A 17,622-nucleotide genomic window follows, 5' to 3' on the forward strand; every position below is an offset into this window, starting at 1 on the left:
GCAGGTCAGGCCTTGGTTTTTGCATGAGTCTTATATTTCAGTAGTGTCTGGCGATGGTAGACATGAACACCGGTTGCTCCGATGTCCATGTGCCGCAAAAGTCAGGCTTTTTTAACAAAAAAAGCACCATTTTGGATCCGGAGTGGCTGCTACGTGCTATCGCGCCACCATCTTGGACTGTGTTGTGGTGGGCCACGATAGCAGCTACATACACCTTCAAGGTGGAGGGGGACAGCCACCCCTCCAACCTCTCCTGCAGGAATGAAAGCACCTAACTGCGCACCTCTGTGTGTCTTCAGCACGGGAAAACACCAATTTGCAAACAAGCGCCACTTCAGGGTGTAAAGTTGCCCGGTAGAGGGAGCTCTGGCTTGGTTAATAGTCTCTACGACAGCAGGTGGTAGATCAGCTAGATCTTCCGCATTCCATCCAGGGGACAGACGTGGAGGTTCCAGATGTCTGGGTGCGGATGCCAGAGCATGCCCCGTCCCTGAGAAAGAAGGTCCTTCCTCAGGAGGATTTGCCAGGAGTACGAGATCTGAGAACCAAGTCCGAGTGGGCCAATAGGGAGCCACTAGAATGACTTGTTCCCCATCCTCCCTGACCTTGCACAGCACCTGTGCAAGCAGGCTCACTGGGGGAAATGTGTACTTGCGCAACCCCGCGGGCCAGCTGTGTGCCAGCATATCTGCCCAGAGGGGAGCCTTTGTTTGGGCGTACCAGAGCGGGCAGTGGGAGGTCTCTCGGGAGGTGAATATGTCTACCTGGGCCTTGCCGAACCGTTCCCAAATCAGCTGGACCAACTGGGGGTGAAGCCTCCACTCTCCACTGAGCAAGCGTTGTCGTGATAGCGCGTCTACTACCACGTTGAGGTTGCCCGGAATGTCAGTGGCACGCAGCGACTTGAGTTCTGACTGCTCGTTGGTGAGGTGCGCTAACATTGAGACTGAGTCTAACTCATGCCGAGAAAAGAGATGCTCTGAACCAGGATGAGCTTGCTCTTTTCCCAGTTGACCTGAAGCCCTAAACGACTGAGGGTGCATAGTAACTCTCGAGAGTGGGCCAGGATGAGCCAGTCGTCGATGTAGTTGAGAATGCGGATGCCTACTTCCCGAAGCGGGGCAAGGGCTGTCTCTGCGACCTTCGAGAAGACGCGAGGGGACAGGGACATGCCAAATGGGAGGACCTTGTACTGATACGCCTGGCCATCGAACACAATCTGTAGAAAGGGTCTGAGGCAGAGCTGAGAGCTGGGCCCGGGCTGAGGCAGAGCTGCACGTTTCTTGCACTCGGTGGGCAGACGGGGCACGGCCCAAGCTGGAGGTGCGACGGGGCACGATGTGAGATATGACCTCTGTCTGATTTTTCACTGCTGAGAACTGCTGGGCAAAGTCCTTGACGGTGTCGCCAAAAAGGCCGAACTGGGAGACAGGTGCGTCGAGGAAGTGTGCTTTGTCCACTTTGTGCATCTCGACCATGTTCAGCCACAGATGACGTTTCTGAACCACGAGAGTGGCCATCGACTGCCTGAGTGACCGCGCTGTGACCTTTGTGGCCCTGAGGGTGAGGTCGGTCGCTAAGCGCAGTTCCTTTAGCACGTCGGGATCAGGACTACCCAAGTGCAGATCTTTAAGTGCCTTGGCCTGGTGGACTTGCAGGAGAGCCATGGCATGCAGGGCAGAAGTGGCCTGTCCGGTGGCGCTGTAGGCTTTGGAGGTCAGTGAAGATGTCATCCTACAGGCCTTGGAGGGGAGCACACGGCGACCCCGCCAGGTGGCGGCGTTCTCGGGGCACAAGTGGATCGCAACTGCTCTGTCCACCTGGGGGACCGCCGTGTATCCGTGGGCCGCTCCGCCGTCAAGGGTAGTGAGAGCGGATGACGGACGAACTCGTCAGCTCATCGTGCAATTCTGGGAAGAAAGGAACAGGGGGGGGGGATTTTGTGAAGAACCAATCATCCAGCCGCGAAGGCTGTGGGGTCCACAATCCTGTGTGCAGGAGCGACGTGGGGGGGCGGCTGGAGTGGCTTTCCTTTTGAGGAAGGAAAGCCGCGACCGCAACGTTGCCATGGTCATATTCTCTCAGTGAGAACATGAGCCATCCACAAACGCTGCCTCAGTGTGATCGCTGCCCCGACACACGAGGCAGCACCTGTGGCCATCAGGAGAAGAGAGCACTCTACCGCATCCCGGAACTACACAGGGGCGGAAAGGCATCTTTATAAAGATGCGTCCTGAAAAGTACGTTCAACGCCACTGTGTATTTTGCTCTTTTAGAGAAATAACTCTTTAACTGCACTGTCGAAGCGCCCAGGGGCAAGCTGCACTGCTGTGCAGGGAAGCAGAAAGCCGCTGATATCCTTTTCTCATAGATCAGAGATGCGAAAGGCTCTCAAGAGAGACCACTTTAATTACTGTCACTTTATAACTGTCTGCTACCACAATAACTGCTATGTGCATAGAACACTATCTCATAGTATGTTATGTTTACATCTTTTTGCACTACTGTGTACTGGTCGGTGCTGCACTGTCTGTCACTGTGTCTATTGTCCTGTTCATTGTCAGAAATGTATTGTACTGTCTCGTACTTTTTGCACATGTTTGCGCGTGCACTTTATATAGGTATATATAGGTATTTTATTTAGTTGTGTAGTCTCATGTGGTTCTGTGTTTGTACTATGTTGTTTTTATGTAGCACCATGGTCCTGGAGGAACATTGTCTCGTTTCGCTGTGTACTGTACTAACTGTATATGGTTGAAACGACAATTAAAAACCACTTGACTTGACTTGTACTCAATGATCAGGAATTGCATATACAAATTGGAAAGATTATTGAGAAGTTACATGAGCTTGTGAACCTTTTATTTTCATTAATCAACACATATCTAAAGTAATAATGAACAGCTCCAACGACAGTAATTAAAAAAAAAAAAAACTGAATCCACAAGAGAGTGAAGGGGAAAAAAGGTAACTTGGCCTTCACACATATTTCAACATGCTAAATTTAAAAATGTTAAAGAATGTCAAGATCATGATTCATACAATATAACAGTGGAAATTAGTCAATGCAACACGTGCATCATATTCCAAGACTTTTGATAGCATTCAACCACTTTCTATGATGAACAGACTGTAATTTAAGTCATTATTCACCAAAAAACTGTAATTTTATCATTAATAAATACAATATGGCAAAACATGATGTTCAAGAACCAATTAGGTTTAAAGTTAATGATGTGTTGCCATACTTGATTTACAAAGTTTATACATGATTTTATTTATTTTATTTTATTTCAGCATGAATGACAACTTAAATTACGGTCTGTTAATGACGCACAGTGTCAAAAGAAAGATATGATACACAATTCACATGAACTTAAAACTTTTGGGTGCTTTAAGCTTTTAAGTGTAGCACTATCCACTGCAATTGTCTGGAAACCAGAGATGATCTTTAAAATATATATTTTTTGTGTTCTACATAAGACAGAATGTAATATGGGTTTAGATTGGCATGAGGGGGAGTAAATAATGACAGAACTTTCTTTTTTGGGGTGAATTATGCCTTAAAGTATTAACAACCAAATGTGTACAGGCTATATATTAATGCTTAAAAAATTTGGCAAGCTAGTGCAAGTTATTTTTGTAGTTATGCTCTAGGTAATTAAGTTATGGAAACTAACATTATTAGGTTATTATTAAATTTGTGTCATATTTAGTGGAACTCATAACATCAACCACTGAAATAATGTGATTTTGCATGGTTTAGTTATAACTGCTCTGTAATTAAAACTAATGTATAATCCATGTGTGCGACATGAGCTTAGGGAGCACAACTTACTATACTGTGCATGCACTGATCACACTTGATAAAAGATGTTGTCAAATTATTACCTGGAACAAAGCTCCCCTGAACAACTTCCTTGTAAGCCCACCATCCCTCGTGGATTTTGGGTGAATTTGGCTGAGCTGTAAAGAAAGAAGAGGAAATTAGTTTGATTTAACCTTAATTTTAGACAAACAATATTTCCAAGCATGTATTGAATTTGACCATTCCTCAAGTGATTTCAGGTAAACAATGGAAAGGCACAAAACTAACAAAATTGTCATTAAAAACACAGCATTCTGGGTGGACCTGACAAGAAATCCAAGATTGAACCAGGGTTGTATTTTAAAATTTAAGTGACCAAGTAAAGATCCCATTGCTAAAAGAGGTCAAAGTCTGAAATTACAAGACAAGGTTTTAGGATATTGCATTTTAACACCTAACTTTCTTACTCCTTTACACTGGAAAACATTACTATGAGGACAGAGGTGGCAGGGCTGCCTTTTAATGGAACTGGAGGAGGGTTAATCCTTCCATCAAGGACAAGAACTAATGCAGGAGACTGGTTCAATTTCACAAAAAAAGAGGGGTGGCTGCAGAGGTGAAAATGCTCCCTCCTCTAAGGGCCTCTATCGGAAAATCAAAAACCACACTGAAGCTAATGATTTCACTGAGAACTACTTTATCATATAATGCTATTGTACTCCCAAATTGAAGTTGGCAATGACCCTAACACTGCTTCAGATGAGCTGCCTCAAAATTAGTGAAGTCCACTTCTGGAGATGAAAAAAATGGCCAGTGTTAAGAAAACTATTTATTTTGCTTTCACTACACTCAGCAGCCTGTCAAACAATGTAATTTCAGGTTTCAACAGAATAGAAATATAAAATTAGCTGAATACTTAAAAAAAATAAATAAATAAATAAACTAGAAATTTCTTTAAAAACAAAAAAGGTTACCCATTTACATTTATTGTATCTTGCAAAGATATTGTCTTTGTTCTCTCTTTAGCTCAATATTAGGATTTAATTTTTCTGTGAGGCATGTCATGTCTGTGAAACAGACATAAAATGTTATTTATACAGACTTTTAAAATCGCAAGAAACAATGAATTATGCACACTGCGGAGATAAAGTAAGATCCATACTAATTGTCATGACACAGGCTCAAAAGCGTGTACTGCATATTTTATTACAGTGTTCCATCTGCATCAGTGAAAGAATTGTGAAAGATGTTCCAGAACCTTTAACAAAACCAATGAGAATTCTGACTGTATTAAGAGTTCAGAATATATATCTTTGAAAGATTTTGGGGATTCATGTTTATATTTCTTTGGCTTTTATTTACTTTACAAATAAAACTGATGCAATGATGGTCTTGGACTTTATGCAGATATTGGTGTGGATGAGTTATGTCACAAAAGTATAACTGCAATGGCCTGTTAACAGGCATATTTGTCATTGATAATTAATATGTCCTGGATTTAAATGTAAAAAAAAAAAAAGAATCTTACCAAAAAAAGCAAGCAGTATTCGGTTGGCCATGTGATCAACATGGCAGCCAACATTAGGGGGAATCACCCTTATGTCGAGTAAAATATTTATGTAGGCAACTGAAATGACTATCTTCATGTCAAAAATACTAATCATGTCTTTAGTGCACCTTTAAAATAAATAAATAAAAACCCTGCTCCAGTGATGTTTCAACACTTTGCAAAAAGGGGTTTTACGGTCTCACATTTTAGATTCCAGTTCTACATTAGAATGTTGAATTTTGAGAAACACTTTTGCTTTGGTAAATGAGAAGTACTCTGCATTAGCACTTTTCTAAATACGTAAAGTATTGTACATAAAATAAGTCCTGTGTGTTGAACCCACCTGTATACTGCAGCACATAATTTATGTGAACTTAACCACACCATTCTTCAGTCATGGGGGAGGAGACACTATTCATTTAGAAATACATGGAGGATTATAAGGAGGCCACGATCAAACAGGCCACAGTGGAAAATGGGGACAGGATAGCTGGGGCAACAATATTTCCCATTTGAAAGCAGTTCGAATTCTTAATGATCACAGAAATCCTGATGTTCCACCAAGTAATATTTGTTGTCAAATTGCTCAAACTAACTAAATAATATATTAAAAATAATTAAACATATTAAATAATTATTTACAACACTAAATTATAAAAGAGAAAAGGTGGTAATTAATAAAACAGCTCTAAACATACATATTTAAATCAATTACATTTGATTAGATTTTTGTATATCCTAGATTTAAAAGAGCAATTCAAATGTAGTCAGCACATAAATCAATATTTGAAGAGCTGTATTTTAAAATGCGGCTTCAAATACATTGAAACACATACACTGGGTTTGAAGTCACACACCCAGCAAATATCAAATTGCAAGGTTGTACAGTACGTATATTTTTACAGTAGTAGATGTTTGAATTTGTTGCAGCTGACAAAATTGTGAAAAAACAAATGATCAACAACTTTACAAATATTCTCCCTCTCATTCACTCTCAGGTATTATGTCAGGATCTATCTTCTAGCAGAAGTTAGTATGTAGTGAAAGGCAATAACAATTCATCAGCCATGTTCTCCTGGGGTACTCTGAGGTAATAATGCAGCAGAGCTTTAGTGGAAGCTCCAGGAGAAGCATCAGACAGTGCTGAACACTGCATCAAACCACCTCTCTCCCTCTCAGTGGGAAAAACAAAGCTCCCATCCCTGCAGCTCAAAGCCGTTGTCATTAGCGGGACTGAAACTGGATAGAAGAACACTACTCCAATTGATCATTTCTGAAAGCATAAGACTCCAGAACTCCAGATTTTATGACAAGAAAGTTTTCTATAGAAGATCCAAGGAAGCCCTTTCTCGCCCATTGTGATAAAAAGGAGAGATTTTAAGGTTTTTATGTGAGGGTGTCTCTAAGTGTAAGCTTACAGAGACCAAAGAATTGTTGTGAATGAATGTAAATCATTGCACTCAGATTGTGCGTCTGTCCCAGTTGAACGTGCAAAGCTGCATAAAAATGAGACATCATATATTTCATTATGACAGCAGTTTGAGCAAAGCAGCTACGTTCTATTCCATTTGCCATAAAGCTTGGCAGTGCCCCAATAACATATTTACCAGCATCAGCAGATCGGAAAGCCTCAAATTGTTAAAGAAAAAACTTTTCTTTTAGCGAGCAGAATAAAACTGTTATAATGCTGTTAATTTCACTTTGTTAAGTGGAATAATACCCCCTTTCGATCTAAAATAATAAATGATTTAAAACTTGATTACACTTCCTTGAATTTGTTGCATTGAATTAAGCATGAGGAAGTGTAAATCCACCTGTTTGGATTCCTTTATGCTACCTTTATCTCCTTTTTAGAGCTAGGAAGTGTTGGACTCCATTGACTTGCATTATATGGATATGTTCACACCATATCTCCCTCAAAATATAAATGTTAGTGTTCCGCAGAAGAAAGAAAGTCATACAAGTTTGAGACGGCATTAGGGTGAGAAAATTATGAGACAATTATCATATTTGGGTGAACTATTCCTTCAAAGGGGCCTGTGTGTTTCATACCCCCCATTTTTGTGGAAATGCATGTTACAGTTCCAGATTTGGCACTAGCTCTGGCACCAGCACTGTGTATCAATGAGCAATCAGTATTGTGTTGTTGGTCAATAAAGACAAAGTATTCACAAAGTGCCCTTAGTCAGAATGTTTGCAGTGTCATTTGCATCCAGTCACAACTAATCAAGGGGTGGGACAAACAATTAATAAGTAGACAATGGTTCCACAGCACATACTCATAAAAGTTGATATATAATCAACAGATTAGCCCTGATCTGCCTCTAAGGGACAGCATCAACTCAAATATAACAGGGTTTAAACTTTATGGTTTAATAATGGGATTCAAATGATTGGTTAAATAATAGGATTCAAATGATTGAATGCTGCTGGCATTGCCTTTTCAGCATTTTACAAATGGTGCTGCTTCCCAGCTCATGCATTATTCAGAGTTGGGTAATCAAATGAATAGATGAGGGTGGTTGCAGCAACGAGGTATCAAACCTATTGAATGTCTGCAGAGTTAGTGTCAATAGATCAAAAAGTAATTAACACTAATTTTCTAATCCCTGTCCCAACAGAGAGACTTGGCCAAGGATTTTCATAAAGGCACTTCAGAACAGCTAAACATAAAAAGGACAGAGATAAATGTGTCTACATTTGTCTCTACTAGTCCTCACTACTAGAGGAAAATCACGATTGGCTGATCGTGCCTAGATTCAGAGACACTCTTTTTTTTTTTTATTATTGCAGCATGCACGTAATGATAATCACACATACACTGCTACCTTAATGAATGAGCACTTGCTTGGCCCTCCATGCATGGCAATGCGGCACCCACTGGAGGGTGAGTTGTTGGCAATTTTAATCATTAGAAAATGTACACTTTCAGACATGCTGTACAGCATTTCAGGTGAATATGCTGTTTTGTTTTAGAAATGTGAATGAATGACACGTGTATGAAAATTAAGGTGCACTTTTTCAAGAGTCATTACGTTAGCAATTCTGACTCGCTATACAGTTAGACACAGATAGGACAAATATGCTGCAAATATAAAAATGAATTAAACAACAAAGAAGCAAATACAAATCGAAGGATACTTGATGTAACGTGCCTCGAGACAATCAGACGATGTGTTAAGCGATAATGCATTCTGTCAGTTTCATTCCCACCAACATGCAACCTCCAACTCTGTGTCAATCAAACATGTACACTCTCAGTCTCTCATTAGTAACTCATACCAGTGCTATTTTGTGACCAACAAAAATTGAATACAATTTTACACTGTGGGGCATTAACAGGATTTAACTTGCAAAAGTTTGGCAAAGGGTACTTTTAAAAGAAATATAGGTGATCGGACCAGTAACAGCCAAGCAGTGTTAAAATATAATTGACCTGTATCACCCTCAAATTTCCTGTTTAATGCACCACTAGTTTTAATATTTTTTTTTATTAAAACTAAAGATTAGAGCTTAACATATATAATAAGCTCAAATCGAATAGAGACATCCAAGTCTTACAATACAGTTTGCATTTTAAGGTTTATTAATTGCCACTTAATGATGCCCCTGGTTTTTATTAACAGTTCTGTTTTCAGTTCACCCAACCTTTTAATGTCTCTTGACTAAAGAATGTTCTGCTAATGGTATAAAATGGAGACATAACTGTATAGTAGAGATAGCGTTTATAGACAGTTCTGCACACCAGCACATTTACTTGCTCTTTAGTATGTCTTTATTAATGTTTTGATTATATTAAATGGATAGTTCACCCAAAAAATCATTATTTACTCACCCTCATGTTGCTGTAAACCTTTCCTGTATGACTCTTTCTTCCATTTACCACAAAAGGAGATGTTAGGCAGCATGTTAGTCTAAGACACCATTCGCTTTCACTGCATCTTTTTTCCCCACCAAACAGTTGAAATACAGGTAAATGGTGACTCGGGCTAACATGCTGCCTAACATTTACCTTTACGTTCCATGCAATAAAGGAATTCATATGGGTTTGGAATGGCATGAGGGTGAGTAAATGATAACATTTTTTTTTTGGCTAAATTAACCTTAACTATAATCAAAGAAATATCTTTCATTGGTTTTTATCAGCATTATTCCTGTTAAAGTTCTAACTACAAACAAACACCTTAAGTGAATTTAACTGTCCACCTTGCAAGTGTAAGACTCTTCTGAGACTCACCTTTACAACTATGCAATTATTTTTCTAACAGGTAAATTCTAGCCTTTTTGGTCACCTTCATTTAGGTCAATTACAGAGAATTTGACTCATTTTTGACATATTGCAATATGGTTATTATACTCCTGGAGAGCCAGTGTCTTGTTGAACACATTTTCTTACAAGGTATTAAAGAGAATACATTCTCAAACAGAGCCAAATAATATCAAAACCAAGTGAACACTTGGCACTTCTAGAACTCCCAAAGAAACTAGGTGATGCCATAAATAAAAACTTCATCATAAACTAATTGTGAGAGACAGCCATTAGTATTCATCTGGCACTAAACTGGTCATGGGGCTCATCCATGCACGGTCATAAGAGAAAGAGTCAAAAATGACCACCCATTAATGAAACTTGACCTTACCAACAGCTGTGCTCACTGACTTATGACATAATTGTCTTTCACCCGGCCAATTTGTGGCACCACATTATGGATCCATCTGCACCAGTGTAATGTTTCATAATATGCTTCAAAATTCGTCTGTGCCTCTGAACAGATCTCTGAGCAGGCTTCTTCAAAGCCTTGAGATAAGCTTTTTAGAAATTATACAGACTTAGCAGCAGATATTGACCTACTGTACATCAGAATCATTAAACTGAACATAGCCTGAAGCTGCTGAGGTGGTATTGGTCTCCAGACCAGTAAACATAAAGCTAATGTTTAAAATCATTTGTGGTTCAACATTGGTTCTACATTGGTTTCAAGGGCATCAGAGCTAAATACCAGGTAAATACCACGGGGGCCGTGTTAGCTCTGATGCCCTTGACAAGACCCCTGCACCCCAATCTTGAAAAAAGTTTACTAATCCTTCTATTTATAAATATGTTTATACATAACAGATGATATGGAAATGCTATTTCATTCACCCTTACATTGCAAGCAAACTGCTGCCTTGATCAGCACAAAAACATGGAGAATTTGTAAGCATGTCCCTCAAGAAATTGACTTCCTACATCATGGCAAAACATGGTGAAGTTAAGACTGGAAGTTTAACTACCAGATATAAAGATGATCAAACATTTGTTGTGATGCTCCTCAGAGACTCATCCACTTTTATCAAAGAGAACACAAATGTGCTGCATCTGTATTACGCTTTCAGATTAGTTTAAAACAATTTAGTTGGCAATTCCCATAACATCTAAATGTGTTTGTACTGTGACATAAGCGCCTTGTACCGGAAGGGAACCGGATAAACAACCAAATCACATAAGGATGCTTACAATCTCATTGGATCTTCCTGGCTCTCTCACTCTCTCTCCATCTCTTGGTCCACATGGACAGATGCGCTCTCACAGACAGACACATCAGCATGGGATTATCAGATTTGTGGGCTGAGACAGTGTTGTCCAGTGTGGGCGTGCAGGATCACCCAACCAGCTACAGTGAAAGCCTCTGTACTATAGATATCAGTGCTTTATCATGTGCTTAATATTTAGCCCTCGGCACTAGCATTGCTTGGGAATTAAAAACACATGTGTTGCAGCAGTGTTGTCTCCCTCGCAGATGGAATTTAGATCTCTTTCAGGTTGCGGTGAGGCCCGCTCACACAGGGCACCTGAGAGCTAGAACAAACATGTCATGGTGTCTAGTTGCTGTGGGTTTGTGACAAGATACATCTCTGTTTTGTTTTTTTATAAATGCTATGGCTGCTACATGTGACAGTCAATGGTATTAGCTACAGCCACCCATCACTAAAGACATCGCTATACACAGCTGCCCCAAAACCACTGTTCCTTTAGAACCTTTCACTGTTTCATGCTGTGGCTTATCTTATGTCTGGTTTTAATTAACCACTGTTTCAAACTTTAGCATTTATACATAATTTAATATTCACTCTGAAATTGTCTAGATTCAAGGCAGGAAGGAGAAATTTTATAAAGAGCAGGACATTAGAAACATTACTTATATTACAATTTTAATGGCTCTGGAGTATTGCTTAAGGGCTAAGAAATATTACTTCATACTTTCTTTAAGTGAAACGTCTTTTGCATGGGACCAAACTGAAAGAAAAAAAAATGCATTGATTTAAGTGCACATTGAATATATGGTACAGAACAGACCCCCCACCCACTGTTTCTTGAGGAGTTCCTGACAAATAAGGAATTGATAAATTAGAGCATAAAGCCACTGAGGAAAGTTCATACAACCTCTTCTTGTCTTAATGCCACCGTAAATGCCTCATTCTCAATAAACAAGAGCTGCTCTTTAAAAGTCTTGGACACAATATTCCGATCTAATTAATATAGTTTTCCAAGACTTAAAGGTGGAGTAAGCGATTCCTGAGAAAGAATGTTTCTCCATCAGTGCTCCTTCAGAAGCTCCACCCCCCAAATTCATGCACATGCAAATTTAGTGTTGTGTGGATCAGTACGATCCACTTTGTTTATTAATTTATAGAGCCAGGGCTGTGTATACAAACACCTGATTTATTTTCAGCACACACAGAATTGACAGCTAGTGGACAGTGCAGACATATTTGTGGAATCTGACTGAACGTTTATTGGACTAAAATTATTTACTCCACCTTTAAGGACTGACTGGATTATCTTTTTAATCAAGTGGTTTTAAATGCTTTGTAATGATTATGAACAAATAAAGCCAACAAAATCAGTAAGTGTTGTTAAAATTAGATGGGTGGCTTAGATAATCAACTTTTTGTCTGAACTTCATCAAACATCCTCCATTTACATGATTAATGCAAACCATCATGTTTTAATAGCAAGCAAAGGCAAAGTGCAACAAAGCAAGCTGGAACCTTTTGTGCATAGAAATGGGTTTCTCAGTTACATTCAAATACAACTGAAAAAACTTAATCAAGTGTGTTAATCATAACGGTGGCACAATGTTTTTGTGCATAATAAACTGACTGACTGGGTTTAATCTGACAAAATAACAGCATGCCCTTGCAGCTCTGATATGGAGGTCTCCAGATATTTGAAAAGAGTGCTTTTTTCATCCAAAGTGTCTTACTTAAACAGTTATGAAATTTTGTATTCTGCTTTATAAGAGTGAAAGAAAGATACTGCCTGGCTCTTAGCCAACTTTCCTGGACTTTAACTATGTGTTGAAGAGATTAACGAAGAGCTAAATCAAAGAGCTCAAAAGTATTGCCATCATAATCATGTAATGTAATGCAACACAGCAAGTAAATGTGTGTTGTGAAAGGCGCTATACAAATAAAATTGACTTGACTTGACTTGACTTGACTTGACTTGAATTTAGTGTGATAAAATCACTTACAATTATATTCTGTGTAAAGTTATAGCCAATTTTACAAATTTGTTACCACAACAATGTAATGTCAACAAACCGTAATACCCTAAAACGACTGTAAAATTACAATTTAAACAACCTTACAGCTCAAATAATACTTGGGTTTTAACAGAATAATTAATGTAAGTCATTATCAATTTATAAGCTTCACATTCCTGTTTAAACCCTACAAAAATTGGCCACATTCACTTTTATTGTCCCCATTCACTTCCATTACAAGTGCTTCATGGTCACCTCGACTTTTGCTTCTTTTTTTAAGAAAAGGAGGGACGAGTCAGAATAAATTTTGGTGGTAATCAACATTATGCCACAAATGCTGTCAATTGAGTTTAACTTGTTCTGAACCTGGAACTTTTCTTTAAATATAGTTAATTGAAATTGTATTGATTTTAAAATCAACTAATTAACAGTGCCTTTAAAAACTGCATAATTGTTGCACAACGGCACAAGGCGATGCCTTGCAGTTTTTGAGATTTGTGGCTTGTGAGGCGAGCATTGTGTTGCTAGATCCAGAGTGGCATCAAAGCAAATGTTAACTGCCATATCTAAACAATTGCTTGTGCTTTGCAGAAGTCAACTAAAATCTATGATGTTCCAGTAAGTAAGGAAGAAGTTACTTGCTATGGTCCAATTACGACTGTAGTGGGGACAAAATGGAATCTATGATCTTTGTGAACACAGACAAACATAAAACAACTGAATTTCCATGAAATGAAAGGTCTTATTAAGATAGAGGGCCCCTTTCCTTATACCAGAGACATTGAGAGGTAAATTGGAACCTCAAAATAGATGATCAAGTGAAAAACTAGTTTAAACAGCAAAATGGGGTGTTTTCCATCTGTCATTAAACAATGCAATTGCTGACAACAGACACGTCATCAAGAAAACTGCTGGGGAAAACAGCATTAAAAGAACATAAGAGGCCTTGGCCAATTTTCTACAACTATCATTTTTCAAATAGCTATGTTGTGCTTCAAATTATAACGATAATGCTGTTGTACACCAGGAAAGAGCTTAAAGGAATACTTAAACCCTCCAAACAATTATTAAACTCAGTCATCATTTACTCACCCTCATTTTGTTAAAAACCTGTATGACTTTGTGTGTTGACATTGAACACAAAATATAATGTCAGGCAGATTGTTATCCTCATTCACTATCCACTTTCATTGTATGGAAAAAACAATGCAATATAAGTGAATGGTGACTAAGGATTACATTATGCCTAGCATGTCATATTGGACTGTCCCTTTTAGGATTCAGACATACATTTTAATATGGATTAGGAAAGCATCTGATCCTTTATTAGCATTCCAAGACAGCTTATAAATACTGGGTTGTATTTTTTCATAATACTGTAAAAATAAACCAATCATCAGTAACACTAGTGACGTACACAGACCTTAGCAGGGACAGGGGTGGAAGGATAAATAAGGGTACTGATTTAGTTTATTTTATTTATGAGTAGTATAATTATGTGCTTTTTGAGTATATAATTATGTTCTTGTATATACTGTACTTTTTTTTTTTCAATATTTCCTTATTATAGCTATATAATAGTCTATTCTGTTATATTTCTCACAAAAAGCACCATGGTAAGCAACTTGTTTATAATTTTCAGACATGTCCTGTGATAACCCCATGTTTATGACATGTGTCATAGTAAAACCATGATATTTTTTAAAGTATCTTGGAGTACCATGACATAATTATGAAATATGAACATGATCAATCATTCAGTCCCATTGCATTACCCTGTTAACGTGGAGCATGGTGCGAAGACGCGATGAGAATGTGCGAGCGCGAGGCAATCGACTGTGTTCCGCTAATGCTACAGGATCCTTGGATACCATATAACATGAGAGTAAGGGCAGCCGGTGCCCCTCAGGGTATGATGGTGCCCCCCTAGGGAGTTGGTTCCCTACGCAGACTGCATAATATGCATAAAGGGAGCTGCGGTACTGTGGTAGCTAATGGTATTTTTCTGAAAGTAAATTGTCTAATGGCTTATTAGATTCAACAAAACCAAACTGGCTTTAGCTGAACCTGACAGCTTCTTCAGTTTATGTCAATATCCTTTTAAAGACTAATTTAATTTATACCACTGAAAGCACTGCGACCGCTCTCGTTATAATGAATAAATCTCTCTACACTAGTGGTACACAATGTCAGAAATGCGGTAGCAATCGAGTATTATCCTTTTGATGAACTTACAATGCAATACATAGAGTGGACTCTTTATCTGACCTGTTACGCATCTGAGGTAACAGCACTTTGATGTTCCGGGGTGAATTCAAATCTGAATTTTTTTTTGCTTCCTTGAAGGGCACTCCAGCGAGAGGGAATGCCACTCGAAAGCTTGTTCAAAACGATAGTGAAGGAATTAATCTTTTCTCTCAGAGCCCTTCCACAAGACTATTAGCGAACGGTACATTCATACAGCAATGCCATGTTCCCTTCAGAGTATGCACTTCAAGGACTCTCCAGTTCAGAGTATAGGGCATAGGGAGGATCACTTGCGTATTTGGAATCCGCCCCTTGATCTGCTGTAGCGCTCACTCTTAAAGGCACCTTGGCTTAATTTTCTTTATACGCCCGCGATTAACATAGAAATCGCATAATAACACATTATTGCTGTTATTGTGAAATTATGATGAGATTTTAATTATGTTTTATTTCATTTTTAAAATGTCTCCCCTTTTCTGGATGACCAAAAGGGCACCTTTAGGTTTGTGAACGAAAGGGGCAGGGGCTTGTGCACCTGCTGCCCCCATTCTGTGCACGTCACTGACTCACACACATACTAAATTGAACTCTTTCAATTTCAAACCATTGCTATGTCATAAGAAAAGGTCCTTAATTACAAATACGTCAATGGTCCAAGTATTAATGAGTGTTCCTAATCAATCCCATTTTAGTGGCCTCATGTAAATGTGCACAGTGAGAATCCAACAGCTCTCAGAAGCCCAAACACTGTTCAAGGGCGTATACGTTGCCCTCTCCACGCAGGATAAAAGGGATAGGCTATGTTTCGCGCAGCGTTGCCATCAATGTCCACTTCAGCGTGGGCGACTCTGCTGGACGCGTTCCATAAGCCTCTTTATGCTTTAAAGTTGAACCAGAGAACGGACTAAATGTGTTAACTCACTGTCATCGAATAACATTCATGACGACAATTTCAATGGATATGCAGTCATTCTGATTTCGGAACGCTGAATAACTTATTTCCGTAGCTGCTCTGTTTTTTTAACGCAGTCTATAATGGCTGAGAGCTTTAATCGACGTTTGACTTCATGCATTAGCACGATTAATGAAGTGATAGGAACTGGAAATCGTGTCGGAGCTGTCAAGTATAGGCGTTGAGCTGGTACTCTGGTTTCCACTTCCTCTAAGATTTGTGCGTCAGGTCTGTGCAGTGGTGGTCACCTCCAAAATAACTTGAACACAACCAATGGAAAAAAAAAAACTTTGAGCTAATTCAATTAAATGATTTATTTAATTTACGCATAATTTATGTCTATCGTAATGAGTTTGCCGGTATTTGATAGCAAACGAACCATGAATAAAACATAACAGCCGTTCAGTAGCCTATGTAAGAAGCAAAAATGTATTAACATTAATTACGCAATTTATTCATGATAGATTATGATATGATAGACATAATAGATAATATTACGAATATGAATGGTTTGGTTTTGGTATGCATGTGAAAATAATATTTGTGTTGTAGGCTATGTGCTATATCAAATGTTACATATCTGAATTCTGCGCCTTCAATTTCATTTCACACAATAACATCATTTGAACCTCGATAATTAGGACAAGCTGTTTAGCTCAAAAGAAATACTTTAAAATGCATATTTTATAAGGTTGTAACTTTTCCTTATCAAAACACTGATGTATAAAGAAAGAAACACAATTATTTGTTAATGTGATCATAATGCACAATCATACCTGAACTGCAAACGATGAGATTGGCTTGAAGGATAATCAATATTTCCCAGATTATATCCATGCTTTATCTTTATTCCAAGTCCATTGCGCTCAGAAAAAGGGGATCAGTTGCAGATGAGTCCTCCCAGTCTCTTGCCCACTGTACACCTTCCACAATATGCTCTCCAAATCACACACATAGCACATTTATCTTGAGGACATAACGCCACATTGCAAACAGGCTTAAATCCAAACAGACTGTGTTCCGAATTAACGAGACTCTAGACTGATATCCACAGAGTGACCACTTTTAAGAAATGTTTTGTTGCCTCCCACAAGCCTCCATAAAATGACTTGAGTGTTCTTTACCGTTCCGTCGCGTCTCTCGTGTCACGGAGATGCTGGACTCCGTAGATCTGATCCTGTAAAAAGAGAGTGAATGAGATGACGTGTCCTCGTAGTGAACAAGGTCGGAGCTGTGCGCGAGAGTAACGGTTTTAACTCAGCCAGGTTTAAACGGGCAAGTCACGGGACCGCGCACTTCGCTGGAAGGGGGCGTGCTTCCCTCATATTCACAACATGACATTAAACACTTAACGGCGCACACAAACCTCGACTTCAATGAGTTACTAATGCACCACCTGTAACTTGTATTAGTGAGAGGGAAGTTTGACCGACATTGCCGGTTTATGTAAGTGAAAGGTAAGCGGAGCTTAAAATAACAATTTGTTTAAAACACTTAGCCTATAGGGTGCTCTGACGATTCCACTAGACAAACCGTC

The 17,622-nt window shown here is 39.1% G+C and overlaps 1 protein-coding gene across 1 annotated transcript in view; it reads right to left on the minus strand.

Moving 5' to 3' along the window:
* Positions 1-17,310, minus strand: part of LOC127633768 (carbonic anhydrase-related protein 10) — a 214,229-nt gene extending 196,919 nt beyond the window's left edge. Inside the window, exons 1-2 of the mRNA XM_052113067.1 lie at positions 16,862-17,310; positions 3,892-3,966 (exon numbers count right to left, since the gene is read on the minus strand). Coding sequence (XP_051969027.1) covers positions 3,892-3,966; positions 16,862-16,922 — 136 coding nt within the window. The 5' untranslated portion in view covers positions 16,923-17,310. The remainder of the gene's footprint in view (positions 1-3,891; positions 3,967-16,861) is intronic.
* Between the last annotated feature and the right edge of the window lie 312 nt (positions 17,311-17,622).

This window comes from Xyrauchen texanus, chromosome 40 (genome assembly GCF_025860055.1).
Source record: "Xyrauchen texanus isolate HMW12.3.18 chromosome 40, RBS_HiC_50CHRs, whole genome shotgun sequence".
In the NCBI taxonomy this organism is placed as follows: domain Eukaryota; kingdom Metazoa; phylum Chordata; class Actinopteri; order Cypriniformes; family Catostomidae; genus Xyrauchen; species Xyrauchen texanus.